Raw genomic sequence first — 21,407 nt, forward strand, 5'->3', positions numbered from 1 at the left:
GGAGGGAGGGAGGGAGAAGGAAGAAAGGTAGGGAAAGAGGGGGGGGGGGAGTGAGGAGAGTTTCCAGATAAGCAGTGAGCATCTACAAGTGTCATATCTAGAAAACTATAACCCTCAGATGACAAGCAACAGCAAGCTACAAGATAACATGGAAACAGTCCAGGCAGGTGTGAACAGAGGAACTTTGAAACGAAGTCTACTGACCACTGAACATTCCAGAGGACAGGACAGGGCTGGAGACCAGAGGTGAGGACTTGATGTAGCAGAATATTTATTTACACTGTGAAGATATGTCTTTGCCAAGGTGCCCTCTGATTGGTTTAATAAAGAGCAGAATGGCCAATAGTTAGGCACAAAGAGGTTAGGCGAGACTTCTGGGAAAGAGAGGAAGGACTCCGAGAAGAGAGATGGAGACAAGTGAGACACTGAATAAGTTGGACATATGGTACAGAGGAGAGGTAACCAAGCCACGTGGCGGAATGCAGATTAATAACAACAGGTTAATTTAAGTTATAAGAGCTAGTTGAGGGAAAGTCTAGGCTAAGCCCAAGCTTTTATAATTAATAATAAGTTTCCATGTTGTTATTTCTGAGCTGGGGGCCCAAAAGAAAGTTCAGTTACAACTTGAAGTCACCCAAAATGGGGTGAAACAGAAGGGCGGAACAGAGCTGGGCCTCTGACAGAATCCCAGAGGGAGGAATGGAAGCAGTAGGAACCTGGGGAAACACCCAAGGACTTCTCAGAACTCAGGGGACAGCTACAGGCTGGCAGTGCACCACACCCGGCCATCTTATGAGACAACAGAAAGCCACAAGAGTGTCTTAAGAAGGAGCTAGACAGAAGGAACAGGAGAATAATTTATGGACAGCATCCCGTCCTCAGTTCCCACTGATGTTGGGAGCCGGCAGCCAGCAGGGCAGCCCCAGGGGCTCAAGGAAAAGTGAAGGAGCATATGCTGAGACCACACTGAAAAGGACACCATTCCAAACAGTCAACAGCTGGGCCTCCCACTAGACCTCCCAAACCGTGCTACTCAAAGCTGCCAAAGCAGAGACGACTCAGAGGCTAGTCATGTCCCATCTAGGTGTGACTAATGGGAATTGTCTTGTCTAGGGTTAAGCTGGCTCCATGTGCGTCCCATCCCCAGGAAAGTGGGTACCATCAAAATTTAGTCTGTTCAAAGGTCGTGGTACCAAAGCTAGTATGTGGTCTGAAGTCTACACTGAGAGTATTCTTGGGAACTGTGAGAAGGCAGGCCACAGAGCCCAGTCAGCACTCACCAGCAGGGGTCTAGGGGATGCAGGAAACCTGTGCTTTTACAAAAAGATTTATTTTTAGTAACATATATGCGTCTGCCATGTGAGTGTAGGGATAAACAGGGACCAGAAGAGGGCATCATATCCCCAGGAGCTGTAGTCAAATCAAAGGTTGTTATGAGACACAATGGTTGCTGGGAACCAAACTTACTCTTAACCGCTAAGCCCTCTCTAGCCCAGGAATCTGCATTTAACAGCTACGGGTGATGGAACCAATGGATGTTCAGGAAGTGCTGGGCAAAGGATGGAAGTCATGAAAGCAAATCTGACCTCAGTGACAAGAGACTGAGGTGCAAGAGGGTGGACAGCTGAGACACCTAACAAGCTTTAACAAGAGACCACAGTGTATGGCTGAGAGCTGTGAGGGAGCTCTGTGTTCTCACCTGTACTACCTGGAAACCCACAATGCAGCAACCACACAGAGGCTAAAAGAAACTGAGACACTAGATCTCCCAACCTGTAATGCTAGCACCTGGGAGACTCAGGAAGGAAAACAGAGGTTAGCCTGGGCTACACTAATTTTTAGGGTAGACTGACTGACAGAAAGCAGGTGGCTAGATTTTAACAGCTGTCCCAGAAACAGGCCACTTAAGTGAGGGACAGAGGTAGGCTCAGGAATTTGGCCTCCTGGGAAGGGGGCATGAAGCTGAGAGAAAGCAGAGGTAGGCTTTCAAGCCCATGCTGGCCATCCAGCATCCAGTACCAGTGGCCTGGGTACTTCTAGGAACTAAGTCACCATGACAGCAGATGAAATACCGCATAGCAAAAACCAACCATAATCAGAAGACCTCCAAATGTATAACTACGGAAGTGATAAAGACTGGATTTCAGTTCCAGCACCAGCGGTAAGGACCCGTGTGAAGTACAGAGAGTACTTCGCCACCACACAGCAGGTATGAGGCAGAGAAAAGCACAGGCTCCTCTTAGCTCTAGACTCTAGAGGGCACGGGAGGTGGAGACAGCAGCCAGGAGAGCAGAGTTCAGCCAAGAGGACACATGAGTTGACAGCCATGGAGCCAGTGTGAATAGCAAAGCCAGCAATGCGACGAATAACTAAAGAGACTGGGTGGTTCAGCAGGGACAGCTTCCAGAGGGCCGGTCACCATGCTTACTTCCAGGAGCCCCACCAAGTTCTCAGAGTTGATAGAAGAGAGATGAGCTTGTGTTGCCTGTGGGATGACGGAAGGGGGAGGGACCTTTTTCAAGTAGAGAGAAGGCCTGCCTAGCTGACTGCCCTGGGTTTCATGTCCCCCAGAAGCCATGCTGCAGACACAGCCAGCGCTGATAGTGTGAGAAGGTGCGGCTAACAGGTGTTTAGGTCATCGGCCTTTGACAAACACATTAATGTGCACTGTGGAAGTGCCAGAGGCAACCTTCCTGACACATGCCCTCTCTTTCTATTCTGTCCCCAACAGAGGATGATACCTTGACCCTGAACTTTTCTGGCTCAGAAATTATATGGATTGGACTTCTATACTTTATAGCTTACCAAGACTCAAGTGTTCTGGTACAGTCACACACAATGACCTATGACACTTACTTCAGGAGAGGAGTGTGTATCAAAGAAGGTAGGGTTGCCTCTCAGCACTGATAGGCTATGAAGTAGAGGAGATGGAGCTTAGAAGGAAGTCAGGTCACTAGGGTGGTCCCTTCCCATCTCTGTTTTCCAATAGCCACAAAACTCTAGGTGGTGGTGCTCACTTTTATTCCAGCACTTGAGAGGCAGAGGCAGGGAGATCTCTGAGTTTGAGGCCAGCCTCGTCTACAAGAGTGAGTTCCAGGATAGCCAGGACTACAGAGAAAAACCATGTCTCAAAACAAACAAACAAACAAAAACAAAAACAACAAGTTCAACAGCCACAAAATTAGCAGCATCCTCCATCTCCTGCCATGTTCTGTGGGCCTACCCCAGACCCAAAGCATCAGGGCCAATCAAGGACCCAAATCCCTGAAACTGAACCAATAGGACTTCTCTCCTCATAAGTCAGTTCCCCCGGGAATTTGTGACAGTAACACAAAACTAACATAAAACAACCAATCTTATTTTTTAAAAAAAGAAGAAAGAAAACCCCCTCTGAGAGCTCATGAGATTAGCATCATTCCACTTCCAGTTTGCTCTCTCAGCTTCCTGCTCTGACTGCCTGATGCCATGCCTCCCCATCATTATGGACTTTCCTTCTGGAACCATATTCATCACCCTGCACCACTATCACCAAACTACTTCCGGAAGTTGCCTTTGTTCATGGTGTTTTATCACAGGACCAGAAACGTAACTGCTGCAAGTAGCAATGAACAACTGGAGATCAACATCTTTCCTTTAATGTGCACTGGTGTTTTGCCTGCATGTATGTACCTGTAAGGGTGTTTGACGCCCTGGAACTAGACTTACAGACAGTTGTGAGCTGCCATGTGGTGTGGGGAACTGAACCCAGAAGAGCAGCCAGGGCTTCTAACAACTGTCCAGTCCTGAGAGATGAACGTTTTGAAAGGTATTCTTTAAAGGAGCTCCATCTAAAACAGTCACGAAAAGGTGCTTGAGAAAACATGCCATCAATTAACTACAAATTTTTTAAAACACAGTCGAGCCAGGTGTATCTCTGCGAGTTCTAGGCCAGTCTGCTCTACACAGTGAGTTCCAGGACAGCTAGGGCGAACAGAAAGGTCCTGTTTCAAAATAAAATAAAACACAGGACAGGGGCTGGAAGCTGGCTCAGTGGTTAAGATCACTTGCTCAGCCATGGTGACCTAAATTTGAATCTCAGCACCCATGATGGGCAGCTCACAACAGTCCCTGAAGATCCGTCACTGCAAAGCCAGGGATTTGACTCCCTCTTCTGACTTCTGCACAAACATGCACACAAACCAATAAACAAACAAAGCAACCTAACCCAGTTACCAAAAGCCCCACACCTATGATGGTGGCAGAGTATTCTGGACTCTGCTGATGACGTAGCCGTGGGGACTCGCTCAAGGCCAGAGCAGTTCAGAGTGGTGCCAACCGTTTAGAAGACTTCTTAAGAATAAGAATTCATTTGCTGTATGATCTGGCAAGTGCACTTATTGTTATTTACCCAAAAGAGCTGGAAAGCTAGGTCCTCACAAAGCCCCCACACAGCTGTCTATAGTAGCTTCATTTATAACTGCCAGGCCTGGAAGCAAGACATCCTTTAGATAAACAAATGGGTGCCTCTAGACAGCAGGATATGGAATATTAGTCAGTGCTAAAAAGACATGAGTTCTCAGGCCACAAGGACATGGAGGAGACTTAGAACACATTTCTAAGAGAAGCAGTGGTACTGTGAACTAATTACAACATCTGTCTCTGGTTTCTTATTTATTTAAATTTAATTTTTAAAAATATTTTTTAAGATTTATTTTATTTACTATGTATACAGTGTTCTGTCTGCATGCTTGCCTGCAGGCCAGAAAAGGGCATCAGATCCCATCCTAGATGGTTGTGAGCCACCATGTGGTTGCTGGGAATTAAATTCAGGAACTCTGGAAGAACATTCAATGCTTTCAACCTCTGGGCCATCATCCAGTCCCATCTCTGGTTTCTTACACAAAGCCTCTAAATAGTTTGAAATGCCCTGGGTGAAGGAGCATCTTTTGTTCCATTGAGGGGACAACCTGGAAATGGGGTCTGCTCATGAGAGAATTCCAGCTGCCAAGGTTACAAAGGGACCAGACAGAGGCTGGCCTTCCATAGACTAAAGCCTGCCTGCATCATGAAGGCTCACAAGAAACTGAAGAAGGTGGGCTGTGGTGGTCACATGTGGAATCCCAGAATTTAGGACGCTGAGGATGAAGCCAGACTAGACTGTGAAAAGACCCTATCTCAATAAACAAAAACAACAAACAACAACAAAACCCACAAAAAAGTCAAAGGACACAGTTGGGAAGTTGTGGGTAGCTGAAGCTGGTGCACACAGGAGTGATGGCCTTGGCTGGCCCTCGTCCCTGCATGCTGTACTAATAAGCCAGTAAATGTATCTCAGTTAATTCTGGGAGATCTGGAATGGGTCCTGGCAACTGACTAAAGCTGAGGAGGACTGTGGGGACACTAGATTCACAGCTGACTGGTCACAAGGTCGGTGACAGCTTATGACTTGGAGTTGGCAGCTGAAGTTGTGAGGCCTTAGCCTCACAGGCTGCGGCCTTCTTCACTGAGTGTCAGAACTGAGGGAACTGCAGGGTGTCCAGCAGGTATCTCTGGAGGTGGTGTGCACTGGAGGTGGTGTGTACTGGAGGTGGTGTGCACTGGAGTGGTGTGTATTGGAGGTGGTGTGCATTTGAGGTGGTGTGTATGGGGAGAGGAGGGGGAACTCTTAATGTGAAGCCAGGCTGGAAAGGCACATTCTATGCAATTGTAACTCAGTCACACCTGGGGAAGGCTTGTCTACAGAGACACATGAAGTGCAGCAGTGACCAGGAGCTCAGAGGAGAGAGGAGCAGGTGGAGTACACATAGCTTTAGGTCTGTGATGACGGATCCAGGTCCTCACCCATGGGTCCAAACCCACAGGACAGACAGCACATGTGGTCACATCTATAATCCCAACGTTCAGGAAGCTGACCACAAAGCCAAACAACCACTTATTACAGCAGGCTGCCAGATGGTAGCAAAGACAGGACTCTGGTGGTGTGCAGCTGATGGGGACAGCTGTGTAGGGAGCAGGAAATACCTAATACCTCTCACTTTCTATGTGACTCAGAGTCTATTCTAAGAAACACTTTTTGTTTGTTGATTTGTTTGAGTCAAAGTCTCAGGTTATAGATCAGGCATGCCTTGAACTCTCAGACCTCTGCCTGCTGGGTCCAAAGGCATGGTAAAAAGAAGACCTTTAAGAACCAAATAGACAGGTCTGGAAGCACAGACCTACAATCCTAGCCAAACTGAAGGCTCAGGCATCCAAACAGCATTCAAGGCTAATCTGGGTAACACAAAGAGACTCATCCCCCACTTCAAAAGAGGGAGGGGAAAAGTGGGTGCTCAGTAGCCAAGTGCCCAGCAGGCACCCGTGGTTTCAGCTCCGACATGGAAGGAAGAGAGGGAAGGCAGGGGGTCTGGTTAGAAAAGGAGAGGCAAACAATCCAGCATGGGAGGACCTTCTTCCCAGGAGACTCTAAACCACTGTGTCACTAGGATGGGCTGTCAAGAGAACTAGCAAAGACACACAGACTTCCAACAACACAGCTGAGGAACAGGAGGTGCAGCACAGACTACAGAATCCTCTCTGGCATAAGACAGTGTCCCCAACCTGACACAGGAAACCAGCCTCCAGCTCAGGTGCACAGGACAGACACACTCGGCTGGGTGATGAGTCTCACCCAAATGATCCTCAGACTGCCTAGACTGCACTGTGCCTCCACCAAACCTCAGACTCCACACTAGGGCGAGTTTCTGTCTCTTCCCCTTTATATTTCTCTCTCCGCCCAGCCATATCATTCCTATCTCCACCTCCCTAGTGCTGGGATTAAAGACCTGTAACTTCCAAACACTGGGACTAAACATGTGAGTCACCACCATCTGGATCTGTTTCTGGATTTTTTTTAAAAGCATTTATTTATTTGTTTGTTTGTTTGTTATGTATACAATATCCTTTCTGCATGTATGCCTGCAGGCCAGAAGAGGGCACCAGACCTCATTACAGATGGCTATGAGCCACCATGTGGTTGCTGGGAATTGAACTCAGGACCTTTGGAAGAGCAAGCAATGCTCTTAACAGCTGAGCCACCTCTCCAGCCCTCTGGATTGGTTTTGTATAGCCCAGGGTAACCTTGAACTTCAGAGATCTGTCTGCCAGGTCTCCAGAGTCCTAGGATTAAGGGTGTGTGCCACCACTCCCTGGCCTCTAGTGGCTTAGTTTTGTACTCTGATCTTCAGGCAAGCTTTAATTATTAAAATACAAATCAAATGTAACTATAAGAAAGGGCTGCCAACAGTACAGCAGGCTTGCAATCCTAGCACTCGGGAACCGCGGCACAGAGAGTGTGAGGTCCAGGCCACAGAGTTCTAGCCTAGCTTGGGATATACATTGAGACCCCAGACTCAAACAACAAACAGGGATAAACCTGGATGGAAACTAAGGCTATCTGCTCACTGAAAAGCAGTGGCAGGAAGACTGTGAGACAGGAGTGTCAGCAATGTAGTTAAGTGAAAAGCTTTAGTGGGCAGAGGAGGAAGTAGAATGCTTATGAACCATTCAAAAAAAAGTCACCAACCGCAGTGGAAGGGACATGATAGAAGCCCAAATCACCTCATCCAAGAAGGCAGCAGAACTGTCTCAGGAGACTCTGGGAGAGATGTTCAAGTCACAGTGTTAACTTTGTCAACACAGAGTCAAGTCTAAACACTCACTGACAAAGGAAAGAAGGGGACACCAGTAAGACAGGTGAAGGTGCACATGCTGAGTATGGTCACTGGCAAACTCACAAGCATCTGCAGAAGAACAAGGCTGCCACCTGAGGAAGGCCAGGTTCCCTCTGCTGAGCATCTGGTACCCAGCCCTGCTGCAGCAGCCTCCATGGGCTCTGCTCTAACACTGGAGACCACGGGGATGGAGCCCTTGCTTTGCTTCCTGGAGTCTCAGCTGTTGACTGTGCTGAGTGGAGAAGCTGAAGCCCTGACTGCTGAGGCTCCTGTGGGCTTCCCTGGGAGATGCAGTTCCTACATGGCTGATCTGTCCAGGGCAGCACATGCTCTGCCTAGGTGTAGGCTGATTCAGAGCTGTGTGTGGAATCCTGCAGCATCTGCCTATTCTCAGCATGATGGTGTCCTAACTATATCACTGTGACCAATAGCAGAAACAATACAACTGCACACTGAGTCTCCAGACCATTCCAAGACCCTGGCAATGTGTATGGTCAGTGCTGGGGACTCCCAAGAGTCACCCAAATATATGGTCTAATATTCAGCAATTCCCTTCCCTATGCTAGACTATGTCCTAAAGAAACTCTGAGGCGCTGGCGGCCGGGAAAGGCAATCATAGGCCACAAAAGGGACTGCCTCCCATCCACTGGATGGCTGTACCAAAGGCACAGGGCAACAAGCACTGCTGAGAACGCACAAATGTACTGTGTAATCAGGATGGCATTCCTCAGAATGCTGAACGAAGAATCAAAGTAGGATCCTGAAATTCCACTTCTGGCACAGGCCAAATGCTTTTAAAAGCAGGGTCTTGAATGAGCACCTGCACACAATGTTTTCAGTAATACAACAGCAAACATGAATGTGCACAGACACGGGCGTGCATAGCCAGGGTCCACGGCACAACAGAAGCTCCTACACTGTAACATGGACAAAGCCAGAAGACACTGCTGAGAGAAGCCAGCAATAATAAGAATTAGGACTCCACTTACTCAAGATCCCAAAACAATCAGACAAAGAAGGCAGGATGCAGTGCCAGGGTCTAGGAAAGGGGCTGGGCAACCAGTCCTTCATAGGTAGCTTTAGTTTGAAAAGGTGTGGGTACAGTGGCACGCAAGTACGGCCAATCCTGCAATCCTGGTACTGTGAGATACGTGTGCTTGCAGGGTTAAGATGGCAGTTTTTTTTGTTTTTTTTTTGGTCTTGTCTGTTTTTAAAGAGAGGGTTTCTCTGTATAACAGTTCTGGCTGTCCTGGAACTTGCTTTGTAGACCAGACTGGCCTAAAACTCACAGAGATCTACTTGCCTCTGCCTCCTGAGTGCTGGGAATAAAGGCGCCCACTACCACTGCCCGGCTAAGATGGCAGTTTTTATGTTACATATATCATCGGAACTTTGTACGTACACACGTTTCCATACACAGCACAGGCTGACCTGGAACTGGCTACAATTCCCCTGCCTTGGCCTCCTGAGGGCGGGAATGTGACTTTTTTAAGATGGGAACTGGTGGAAGAACTGGGGAATGACTTTAGTGGGACTGTTGGTCACCTGACTGCAGGCCGCAAAAGCATGAGAGAGAAACTTGTGAAGCACAATTAATAAAATCTCAGAGACTGATACTGGGGTTCAACCTGAAGTTCTGAAAAACAAACAGCCAGCCACTGGCTCTTACCTTGGCCTCAGTCTGAAAATGGCGATCCTGCCTCCAGGAATCTCAGAATGAGACTGTGTCTGAGAGACACTTCTTCCCATGTTATAATCCTTTCTAGGGCTGGGTTTAAAGGCATGCATCACCCGGTTTCTATGGCAAATTAGTGTGGCTACTGGGATTAAAGATGTGTGTTACTGGGGCCTGGTCTATAAGGCTGGCCAGTATGGCTGTTTTACTCTCTGAACTTCAGGCAAGCTTTATTTATTTAAAAAAAAAAATGAAATGCCACTACAAACTTGCCCCAGAGGAATGGCAATGTGGGCCCACCTCAAAAATACAACCTGAGGCAAAGCACATGGTCCCATCATCAACACCAGACTCTGTCATGTAGGAACACAGAAGAGAGAAACCCGAACAGAAAGAGTGAGCAAGAGGTAGGATGGTCAGTCAGCTCAGGCGGGGGCCCCAAGTCAGTAACACAGAAGCCCAGGTCTCTGCCCTGCACACCTTTGTGCTGCTTGATGACCTGTAGCCACGTTTTTCCTGTCTGGTTTCCCTTGAGTTACAGAGTGGCCAGCAGGGGGTGCTAGCAGAAAGCGGAAGGGCCCTGTGTCCAGAGAGCTGCTATGGTAGGACAGTTGGCAAGTGTGAAAGTCCCAGCTCCACTGCAAACTACAAGTTGCTGCTCACTTCACCTTCAATTGCTGGCTCTGCTTTCTGCTACCAAGAAATGCGAGGGAAGATCCAGTGGATAATTATGGAAAGGGAAAACAGGCGGCTGCTCCCCTGCATTCTAAGTAGAAGTGATAGGAGCAAGCATGGGGGAAAGGGAGCCATAATCTGGGTCCACAAGGGAGCCAGGATCGTCTCCCTGGTGCTGAGCTCCATGCCTGGGAATGGGACTACAGAGGCTGGGGTTCCCAGGTAGGATGGGATACTGACTGAACACATAAGAATGGAGCCACGGGTCTGGGTCACATTGACTCTGAATGTGGATCAACCATGTGCAGAATATGACGTTTTATACAAACCCAGAAGAACTCACCTGCACATGGCTGTCTACTTCCTCTCCAGAGGGGCTGGAGTGCATAGCCTGCTCCAGTGGTTCTGTGGCAAGCTTCACAGAGTTCTGGATCCGCTCCAGCATCTGCCTCTTGTCGGGGTCTGTTGTCTCGCTTAACTTGACTGAAAATGGCTACAACCGTAGAATACACCAAATATGTCAGGCACAGCGCAGAACACTGCTTCCTAAAGCTGACTCAATGCATCAGAGCACTGAGTTCCCCACTCCCAGACTTCAGCTCCCAACCCAGGCAGATCTGCTACCCTTCTTCACGTGTGGCTACACAGGATGCTTAACTTTTTTTTGCTTTTTTTTTTATTTGGTGATATTTTATTCTGATGATAAATAAAGAAAACCCAGTCTTGTTCTCTCAACAACATGTGGTCTTTTCAGAATCTCCCAAGAACACTGCTCCCTCAGTTTTCCCTTCTAGGGACTATAGGGGTAGCCATGGCTTCCCTAAGTCCCTGCTACCCTCTCCTGCTCCTTTAGTCTGAGCACACACTGTAGGATGCTTAACTTTATTAAGCAAGTTGTCCCCCATGCAAAATGGGCACAAAATGTACATCCATCAAGCCCCAACAGCTGGTGGCTATCTCCCATGTCAAAGGTGCCCCACCTCCCCCAGCTCTCAGTCTGACAGTTCAAAGACAGCTATGCTCTAACTTCAGGCCTAATCCTTCCCAGGGACAATGCTCTGAGCATTCCAGCCTTTGTTATTGTAGTTGCTAAGGTTGGTGTGTGACAGGAATCAGAACGATCCGTTCTTACCATAAGTATGATTGCTTAAAAGAGAACTGTTTCCCATAGGCTCTGGGATTTGAACACTTGGACCCAAGGTGATGGTGCATGCTTGCAGAAGAAAGTATGTCACGGGTGTGTGTGTGTCTGTGTATGTGTGTAAGGCTCTGAGAGCTTGAAGCCACACTCTCCTATTCCAGTTTGCTCTCTGTTTTGTTCTTGGGCTTGAGGATGTGAACTCTCAGTTTCCTGCTTCTGCTAACAGGCCTGCTAACTGTTGCCAAGCCTCCCTGACATGATGGGCTCATCCCTCTGGAACCATAAGCCAAAATCAACTTCTCTAAGTTGCTCATCATGGTGTTTTAGCACAGCAATAGGGAAATACCTAAGACACTGTAACATGAGAGTTTACACATTAAAAGGAGGCTCACTCAGAATAAAGGTGTGAAACTGGAGAGAACACACTTTCTCAGCGGGGGTTACAGCACCGTGGATGCGACAAGAACTTTTACCTTGTGGTAAAAGTGGGCATCATATCGCTTGTGACCCCAAACACTGAGGACAGAGAGCAGTTCTATCAGGTACTACCAAGAGGGATGGAGATAGAGCAGATATTTTCCCTAAGCGTCAGGAGCATCACCTACTCCACATCATCTCCTGCAGGACTCTGCCCTGGAGACTGTCTCATGGGCCTGGCAGGGGCGACACCAGCTTTGATACCCTAATGCAGCTGGTCTGAGTACTGTCTTGGAAACGACTGCCAGGTCAAACACCATCCCAGACAGGGGCCTGCCCAGGGCCTGAGAGGCACAAGAAGGAGGCAGGGTGGAATCCAGGGCCTACCTTCAGGGCAGCATGGACATCCTTCAGAAGCTGGGCAGCCGAGGGTTTCTGTTCCCGATACTGTTCAAACAGGTAGTTCTGCCGCGCCCGCTTGATGATCTGCCAAGGTGAGAGACTGGTTACGACAGAGTCTACTCCCTCCCACGTGCAGAACATGGCTCACACTGCAACTCTGAGTGATGGTGAAGGACCACGGGGACAGACACAGGTCCCACACAGTGTGGCACTGTGGGACACTATTACCACCCTCCACCTGTACCTGCAAAGTGGGGCTGAGGTCTGTCAACTTCTGGGTGTCTAAGGACAGGTCACTGAGGCCCCAGCTTCCTTAGCCAGTGAGATACAGAGTGGGCCTGCTCCGTAAAAAGCCAGGAATGATGGACTCTTAGCCAATGATCAGAATGTGCAATGTCTAACAGCATCTGCATGCCTGTGTGCAAGATCCTCCATCTGCATCACCTATGGTATCAGTTCACAGCAGGGACCCGAGCCTGTCTGTCCTCCAGCCCATCTGTCCATTCATGTAGCCCAGGCAGTCCTGCAACTCCCAAAGACGCCCAGATTGGCCCCACACTCAATCTGCGTCCTATGTGATGTTCTGCAGCTGTTTTTCTTATCTGAAAGTCCTGCTTCCTCTCAAGTCACCTATTCAGACCCGAGTGCTAACTTAGGCACCCCCTTACCTTATCATCAATGTCCGTGATGTTCATGCAATAAAAGACATCGTACTGGAAGTAATCCCTCAGCACTCTCCTTAGGATGTCGAAGGAGATGTAAGACCTACAGCAGAGGAAAGCACAGTTCCTCAGTTGGCACACATTGCCCATGAACTGGACACTCCAGGAAGAACATGCACAGGCTGAGCACCCTAAAACCAGAAACATCCCCAAATCCCGTTTTCTGAGCACCCACATGATGCCAAGAAAAGAAAACTTCCACGCTATGAAATAATGTTTCATGAACAAAACTGTTAAGATGCCATGTTTCAGTGTGGGCTCCGTCCCCAAGGCCTCTTGTTCATATGCAAACAGCCCCAAATCGGAAAACCCTGCAATCCTCAGCACTTCCAGCCCAGGCTCCTGGGCTAAGGAAACTCAGCTTGTTAGGGGCAGGACCCATGACCTTTACCCCATCAGCCATCAACTCTGAAAAGTCACACCCACAAATGTGTGTGTGTGTGTGTTTGTGTGTGTGTGTGTGTGTGGCAGGGAAGGGGTCACAACTCACTACACCTAAAGTCTGCATGTGGTAGACACATCACATGTCCACTGGGGTAGGGATAGTGTGGGTGGACTCCAGGAGGGCAACCACAAGCTCTGTGTATGTCCCTTCTGCTGTCTTTAATCCTCCAGCAGTGTAGATCCACAGGCCCAGACCTACCTGGCATGTCCCATGTGAGATGCATCATACACAGTCGGCCCGCAGCAGTACCACGTCACCTTCTTCCCATCTTGAGGTATAAATACATCCTTGTTAAAAAACAAGGAATGCCATCACCAGAAACTCAAGAAACTCCACACACAGTAAAAGGAGCCACAAACAGCCCACTAAGCGATTGCCTAGGGAGCCGGGCTCTGGCTTTGAACTCACTATCCTCCTGCCTCCACCTCCCACATACTTAGATGATAGGCCTGAGCTAAATCATCAAGACCCTCCTGTCTCCTGTTTACTGATAAAGTCACGGCACAGTTAGTAAGCTGTGTGGTGGGAGCCTGGTGAAGACATCCTCACCCCATCCTCCCTGGAACCTTCCTCCTCCTCAGAGTGGGGAAGGGGCAAAGTTGCTGACGTGAGATGCAAGTTATAGGAGCTGCAGCTAACAAGTACCAGCCTGACGACAACCTGCTCCAGACAGCCACTTCAGGAGCTTGGCACTGATGCTGTCTTCTCCAGACAGAGTACAAGGCCGTGAGCTTCCTCTCCCACAGGAACCTGGCTTAGAAGCCAGAGCACCTCGATATTCTCAGACTTCTCTGGGAGTGTCATCATCAGTGAGTCACATAAGGAGATGGGACCTGTCCCAGACCTATCTCCTGCTTGCTAAGCATGTATACTGACCAAAAACCCAGCCAAAAGACTGGAGAGATGAGTGCATACTGCTTCAAAGGACCCGAATTCAGTCCCAGAACCCATGCTGGGGGGGGCTCACAACCAACTGTAATTTCATCTCCAAGGGATCTAAAGCCTCTGTGGACACTGTATTCATATGCCCACCCCACCCCCCATATACATGTAAATAAAAATAAACCATTAAAACAAACAAACAACAACAAAAACCAAGCCCACAACTGGAAAGCTCTCTGAAATCTGTGCCACCACGGCCATGAGCTAAGTAGAGCAAACCATGATGAGCCTATCAGGTCAAGAGCCAGAACTGGCATCCTGGCACATGTTGGGCTCCAAGCTCCAACACCACTTGGCAGGTTGACCATGTTGCCTACTCTGCTTGGCTTGGGACAATGTTGATAGCCAGGAGCCCTCCTGAAAGCTGCCAGCACTTGGCTTGGCTGTGATGGTGACCTTGAGCACTCCCGACTGGGCAATGCCAGGAGGCCAGCAGGCAGGCTTTCCCAAAGCACTGTATACAAAGTATTTGTGCCCTAGTTTTAGAGCACAACTCTGTCTGGGCTGCAAAGGTCACGGCACAGCAGTAACAGAAGGTGCAGAGTCCATATCACAGCACAGGAGTAACAGAAGGACCCTGAACCAAGATGAGGGAACATGCCATGTGGTTAACAGGCTATAGTTTGCTTTGCAAGGACATCTCATCCGTCTTACCTTGTTCCGGGTGAGGCTATTGTACAGGCGAAGCTTGCAGGGCTCAGTCCCGGCTGGAGGGGACCACTGAGGCTGCACTCGCCGGCCTTTACCTGGAGGCAGAAGAGCAGACATGTCACACAGCAGGTCACAACTAGCTCTCAACACACCTGGGTTGAACAACAGAACTGTACTTTTGAGACAAGTTCTCACTTTGTAGCCCAGGCCTTTCTGGAATTTTCTGTGTAGTTCAGGCTGCCCTTAAACTTAGGATCCTCAGTCCTTAGCCTCCCTAGTGCTGGGATTGAAGGCGTGGTTTGTGATTTTCAGTTCACCTTCTGCACAGTGCTGCATCCCAACAAACAAGATGTGGCTGCCGCCAGCCCTCGGGATACTTGCCTGGGCAAGGTAAGAGTCTGGACAATTTGTGACACACAGGCCACCTACAAGTCACCAGGTGCAACGAAGGTCAGGGTGAGAATGGTCTCCAGCCCTTCCTTATCTCTGTCCTTAGCATCACCAAATCTGGCTTGGCTGATAGCCAGACTGACCCTAACCTCTGAATACAAGTCTGTTGCACCTCCACCCCCACCCAGGCTGATCCACACTGGCTTGACAGGCTCCACGGCCCAGACCCTTTCTCTCAGGCAGCACCTGCTCTCTGGACACCATATGGCACAGTCCCTCCTTGGCATGTGCCTGAGACCTGTAGGCCCTTTCCCAAAGACAGCTGCCTCTAGTCCCGAGAAAGGCTGCTCTGATCTGCATGCCCGGGAACTCTAAGGTGTCAGAAGGGTAATGCTTCAAGTCTCACAATCTCAGTCCAGTAAAGCTGACTGAAGCCCACCGGGAAACCATGTGATCATCCACAGCCTGCTCCTGTGCTCGGTGGGGGCACACCTGTCCTCCTCCTTAGCCCTGCCAAGAGCCAGGCCCTGTGTTGCTCCCCTCTGTGGGTCTGTGTGTATGGATCACACAGGGCCACCTGTGGTAGACCCTAATACACTTTTTTAATGTCCAGTCCATCAGCCCCCCTCACCTCTGCTGAGCACAGGGAGGTCTTGAGCTGGCCTGGTTGGTCCTAGTCTTCCCTCACCATGGATACTTCTCTTGCCTTCAGTCACCTCTGACTTTTATGAGCAACTGCCGATACCTGTGCCTGCTAACCTGTTGATTCCACTTTGAGAGTCATAGAGAAATTTGTTCTGGGCACAGGCCATTTCCAGGCTCCAATCCCTGCCCAGGTCACACTAGATAGAATAGAGGACACTGGTAACAAACAGATAAGGATAACAGGGGGAGGGGGTGGAGACATTGTCCACTGCGTGGGGGCAGACGAGCAGGAGCTCCTTCCTCCCGGTGAGTTCAGGATCCAGTCACAGGTGGCCACAGACTGGGATGGAGGAAAACCCAAACCTTCGTCAGACACCAAATGCAGTCTCAGCTCACTCTGAGCACACCTCAGTTTCCCATCCTTATGGGAAAGTCTCACTCTGTGATGTGACGAAAGGTCTGTGTCACTGTCCTTCCTCATAAAACCCACAGGTGACACCAAAAATGAAGGTGCTGCTGCAGTCTCACGGGAAAAAGACATTGCCAAGGGCTACTACTCTGAGGGCTGAAGGTGAGCCCCTGTGAAGTTGGGCCACATTCAGCATTCAGCTCTCCTCACGGCTACCACAGTCTCACAGCCAGCGACAGGCTTCAAGGCCACCTGGCAGGGACACACTCCAGTTTGAAAGGGGGCACAACAGAGAAGATATACAACAGCCTGCCGCGCACAGGCTCCCTGGGTCAAGAGGGCACACACAAGTGAAGTTCTCAGGCTCTTCCTGAAACCTCCCAACCCAACGACCATAGCAATGTCAGTGTCCCCAAAACCTCCTAGGTGCTGTCAGCCTGGAACAGCACCACTCCAGGCTGGGCACTGTGGTGGCATGTTCAGCATGTTCAGAGTGCCCCTGAACCAACAGGTGGCTCTGTAGCACAGACAGCTACACTTTGAAAATGGGATGTAAGAGGCCGGAGGTCCAGAGATGGAGAAGCGGCTGGGAAGCAACAGACTGGCCCAGGAGCATGAGGTAATGCTTGAGCCATCTGCCTGGGAGAACTCAGAACCTGAACCTCCCTAAATACTCTGCCCTGGCTTCCGGCAGGCCCTTTCCGCAGTGACAGTATGTCTGCTGCCTCCAGAGGAGCTGGGGGAAGCAAGGGGCCAAACGGGCTGAGCCCCAGTTCCAGGTAAGAGCTCCCAAGCAAGCTCAAAGCCCCGGGATGGAGTGGATCACCATGCTGAACCACAGAGGGTGACAAGGTGACGGGAGAAAGGAGGACGGGAGGCTGGTGCGAAGAGGGCTGGCTCCTCTGTAAGGGGACCATGAAGGCTGAGAAGAACACAGGAATTTTCCATGTCTGAGAGGGCCCTTTGCTGCTAAGGCCTCAGCCTTAAGAGGGGAGGCTGGTGAAGGCAAATTAGAGACATCACGACAGGGAGAGCTCCAGTCCTCAGAGCCACACTGAAGCAGAGCTACTATTGATCCAGAGGCATGGTGTGGACACTGGACTCTGGAGCCTGGGCCTGCCAAAGTCAGGTAGCCCAGCTCTAACCTGCCTTCCCTCCAGCTAAGCTTCTGAACATTTTGCTTAAGGGACATCTGACCTAACACGTTTTTCACATGGTCCTGATGGCCTCATAGGCAGCTGTGTGCTGGAGGAAGCAGGGTAATCCTGTTAGTGCTGTCCTTAGCCCATCCTCCACACAAAAGCATCCCCCAGAGAAGCCTCAGTAGACAACAGCTGACTGGAGTGGAAGACCCTCATGGTCATGAGGTCTCTGAGAAATAATGTTCCGCTGTGTTCACTGGACGGACAGTGGTGTGTCTGTTCAGTTCTCCCCAGGACCAAAAAGGAAGCCTACATGGGTGGTTGCTGAAACCAGGACCAGGTCCTTGATCTCACTGAAGCTGGGGCATAGTGTTCAGACAATCTGACTCCCTACACCTTTTGGAGAAGACACCTGGGACAGCAGATGTCCAGGGAAGACCTGTGCTGCCACACCTCCCACCGAGGCTGGAGCAGGGGGTTTACTCGGGATAATCCATAAAAGTCAAGACCCCAGGAGACCCCTCCACATGTTCCAAGGTCCCCACCCCAAGTCTGCAAAGCTTCAAGGAGGCCACCAGCAGGGACTACCATTAAGTCAGCATTCAGTCCTCTCCACATAAAGGAGGAGAAATGTATTATAGCCACAAGAAACTGGGGCTCAACAGCCTTAGGCAATTCAGAACTGAGCACCCACGGACAGGAGGATTGCCAAATGGCCAGATGAAGGTGACCAACTATTTGGGTCCCAAGTGAGAACCTCCAGTAGAGCCTCCCCATTCTAACAACTGTGCCCAGGGACACCAGCAACACCCACAGGCATGGCTGACTTCATCTTAAACCACAGGCAGGAGACTCATGTCTGCTTTTTTAAAGGTTCATCGTCAATGAATACAGCTCTAATATGTAGTGATGTCACACGTGAAGAGAAACAAATGTCACCTATGGGACTAAAGACGGGAACCAAGAGCCACTACCAGCAAAGCATTAACTGAACCCCAGACAGGCCTGTAGCAGCATGCAGTATGGCCCTGAAGTGGTCCCCGGTGACGTGATGATGTCTCTGAGCCCTGCCATTCTGGGTACGCAATATAACCCTACCAGACCCAGCAAGCATGGCTTCTGCCCCACGGCAACACTTTTGACTGAAATATGGAGGTGAGTCTCCAGCAGGATACCCACTGTCCTGTAGCACCGCATGCCCTTGACCTTGGAGCAGAGGTTCATTGCTGTTACTCACTTGCTTGGAGCCTGCAGGGCTCGCCTCTGCCTTGGGGGCCACCCAGGAGCGCTTCTATGTGTCTGAACCACCGAGCCACGTGGAAGAACCTCGAGTCATCAGTAGGGGCTGAGAGCTGCCTGAACACGTCCACATCTGCCTGGGACAGGGAGTATCCCTGGACATAGCTACGCGTGCTGAGGTGCTGGTCCAGGGCCTGCACCCTGGCTGCCTCGTCACTAATGCTCAGAATGGACCTGTAGTCGGCAGCTGCAAAGACAGAGGGCATAGGACGTCAGGCCAGAGGGCAGGCAATACATGACATCAGGCAGGCAGGAGTAGGCAGAAGGGCACATGATGTCATGCAAGCGGGTAGGAGAGGTGCAACACCAGGCAAACAGGCAGGGGGTATGGGAACAAGGAAAAGGTCTCAGAACACCAGGCATGTGCACAGAAGGCTGCCCAAGAAGAGGAGCTAGAGTGTGTGTCAGGGCTGGAGAGATGGCTCAGTGGTTAAGAGCATTGCCTGCTCTTCCAGAGGTCCTGAGTTCAATTCCCAGCAACCACATGGTGGCTCACAACCATTTGTAATGGGGGTCTGGTGCCCTCTTCTGGCCATACACACAGACAGAATATTGTATACATAATAAATAAATAAATATTTTTTAAAAAAAAGAAAAAAAAAGGGAGAGAGTGTGTGTCAAAGCTCTTTCCTGAATGTCAGACATCCAGAAGAGGAAGGACCACAGGGTGGCCATGCAGACCAGTGGCTGGCAGGAGGAAGGCAGGATGACAGTGGAGCAGGTCAGATGTCCTCCTGGAACTCATGGGAAGGTTTCGGATGCATACAGAGGTGGTCTGCAGCATCCTGAGTGCTCTGACTGCCAGGGATTGCGTAAACGACTAACTTTGGGTAGGACACGGTGATGTACACCTTTAATCCCAGGAAAGGCAGAGGCAGGTGAATCTCTTAGCAAGTATAAAGCTCTTGTTTTGATTGCCAGCACCACAAAATAAACAAATTAGTTAATCAAATGGTTACTTTCCTGCTATGGAGAGGGTAGGAGCTGCAGAGCCCTCAGCACGTGACATCACCATGCATAAGCCTGCAGATGTGGGAACAAACATGGCTTCTAGAAGCAAGATGTCACATCTCCAGGTTGTCCAAGCCCTCTCAAGAGTGCTCAGGGCTGCTAGAAGGAGCTGCTCTGAAGACACTTGACCCCTTCACTGACGCACCCACTACAAAGGGTACAACAGTCATGACTCCCACCACCCACAACTCAGAGTGTGGAGGACTCCAGGTAACTCTGCATGGGTTACCTGAGGACAGAAATCTAAGCTGAGCCATAGCATCCCGAAAATTAAAAAATACCAACTGCCCGAGACCACAGTTACGTTAGGCATGGGCTGATTAGACCCGTACCATCGAGATGTCTTATTTAAGGGGAAACGTATAGACGATAAAACATTAATATGGCCCTGAAGTAAGAACCAGATGCCTGGTTGAACATTTACCCCATACCCTGGCTAGTTTTATGTCAGCTTGGTGTAAGCTAGTCATCTGGGGAAAGGGAACCTCAGTTGGGAACATCTGCCACTGGATCAGCCTACGAACAAGCTTGTAGTTCCTTTTCTGATTTAGTGATTGAGAGCCAGCCCACTGTGGTGGCGCCACCCCTGGGCAGGGAGTCCTGGAGTGTGTAAGAAAGCAAGATGAGCAGCCAGCAGGTGAGGGACCTGCCTGCAGGCTGCACCACTGTCACCACCCACTGGATTCTGTTCCCTCAAGATCTACTCTGCCACCCAATCCCACCCACCTCCTCATCCTTCCTGTGACCTGCCCTTCCCCGCAACTCCAGCAGACTCCACAGACACAGGAACAAGCCCACATCTTTAGAAGAACAGACTATAACTATAGGCACAGATACAGTCAACATCAGTCAGAAGAATGTGAGGATAGGCTGAATCCAGAACCCAAAAAACTCAGCTGAGACATCCTACTGGACCTGAACGAACATCCTACAGACATCCTACAGAACCTGATTGGTTCTGCCAATCACCAAAACCCTTACCCATTCAGGCTGGAAGACAATGAAGGAGATAGATAGTAAAGAAACAAAACACCCATCCAACAAAGACAAACACAAGAATCAACACCCAGACCTATAATCGGATGAGTGAACGGCTGTGTAAGAATACCTTTAGTAACAGAAAGGGGAATACGGCACCAAGAGAACCCCGTGATCTACAACAGCAAGACCTGAACATTCCAGCTCAGCCAAAGCACAAGAAAATGATCTTCAAGATAACTTTATGAAGATAATAGAGGCCTTTAAAAAGGAAATGAAAAACTTCCTTAAAGAAATTGAGGAAGAGACAAACAAAAAGTGAAAGAAATCAATAAATCCCTTAAAGAAACCCAAGGAAAAAACAAACAGGTGAAGGAAATGGCTCAAGACTTCAAAATTGAAATAGAAACAATAAAAACACAAACTGAGGGAATTCTGGAAATGGAAAATCTGGGTAAGCGAACAGGAATTACAGATGCAAGCACCACCAACAGAATACAAGAAATGGAAAAGAGAATCTTTTGTTGAAGACACAGTAGAAGAAATAGATTTATCAGTCAAAGAATGTTAAATTCAAAAGATTCCTAACACATACATCCAGGAAATCTGGGACAGCATGAAAAGACCAAACCTAAGAATAATTGAAATAGGAGGAAAATCCCAGCTCAAAGGCACAGAAAATATATTCAACAAAATCATAGAAGAAAACTTTCCAAACCTAAAGAAGGACATGCCTATAAAGGTAGAAGAGGCTTACAGAACATCAAATAGGCTG

The 21,407-nt window shown here is 49.3% G+C and overlaps 1 protein-coding gene across 4 annotated transcripts in view; it reads right to left on the reverse strand.

The window, feature by feature from the left end:
- The window catches only part of Cars1 (cysteinyl-tRNA synthetase 1), a 56,963-nt gene that overhangs the window by 24,506 nt on the left and 11,050 nt on the right, over positions 1–21,407 (reverse strand). For 2 of the 4 annotated variants that reach the window (XM_050137157.1, XM_050137156.1), the window contains 6 exons: positions 18,582–18,830; positions 14,762–14,853; positions 13,364–13,452; positions 12,667–12,763; positions 11,984–12,082; positions 10,382–10,531 (listed from right to left, as the gene is read on the reverse strand). In XM_050137157.1, the coding sequence (XP_049993114.1) occupies positions 10,382–10,531; positions 11,984–12,082; positions 12,667–12,763; positions 13,364–13,452; positions 14,762–14,853; positions 18,582–18,830 (776 nt within the window). Of the gene's footprint in view, positions 1–10,381; positions 10,532–11,983; positions 12,083–12,666; positions 12,764–13,363; positions 13,453–14,761; positions 14,854–18,581; positions 18,831–21,407 lie in introns of those variants that run through there. The other 2 variants (XM_050137158.1, XM_050137159.1) reach the window with 2 other exon arrangements.

Source organism: Alexandromys fortis, unplaced genomic scaffold (genome assembly GCF_014885135.2).
Source record: "Alexandromys fortis isolate MF-2015 unplaced genomic scaffold, M_Fortis_MF-2015_v1.1 scaffold_3, whole genome shotgun sequence".
NCBI classification, from domain to species: Eukaryota; Metazoa; Chordata; class Mammalia; order Rodentia; family Cricetidae; genus Alexandromys; species Alexandromys fortis.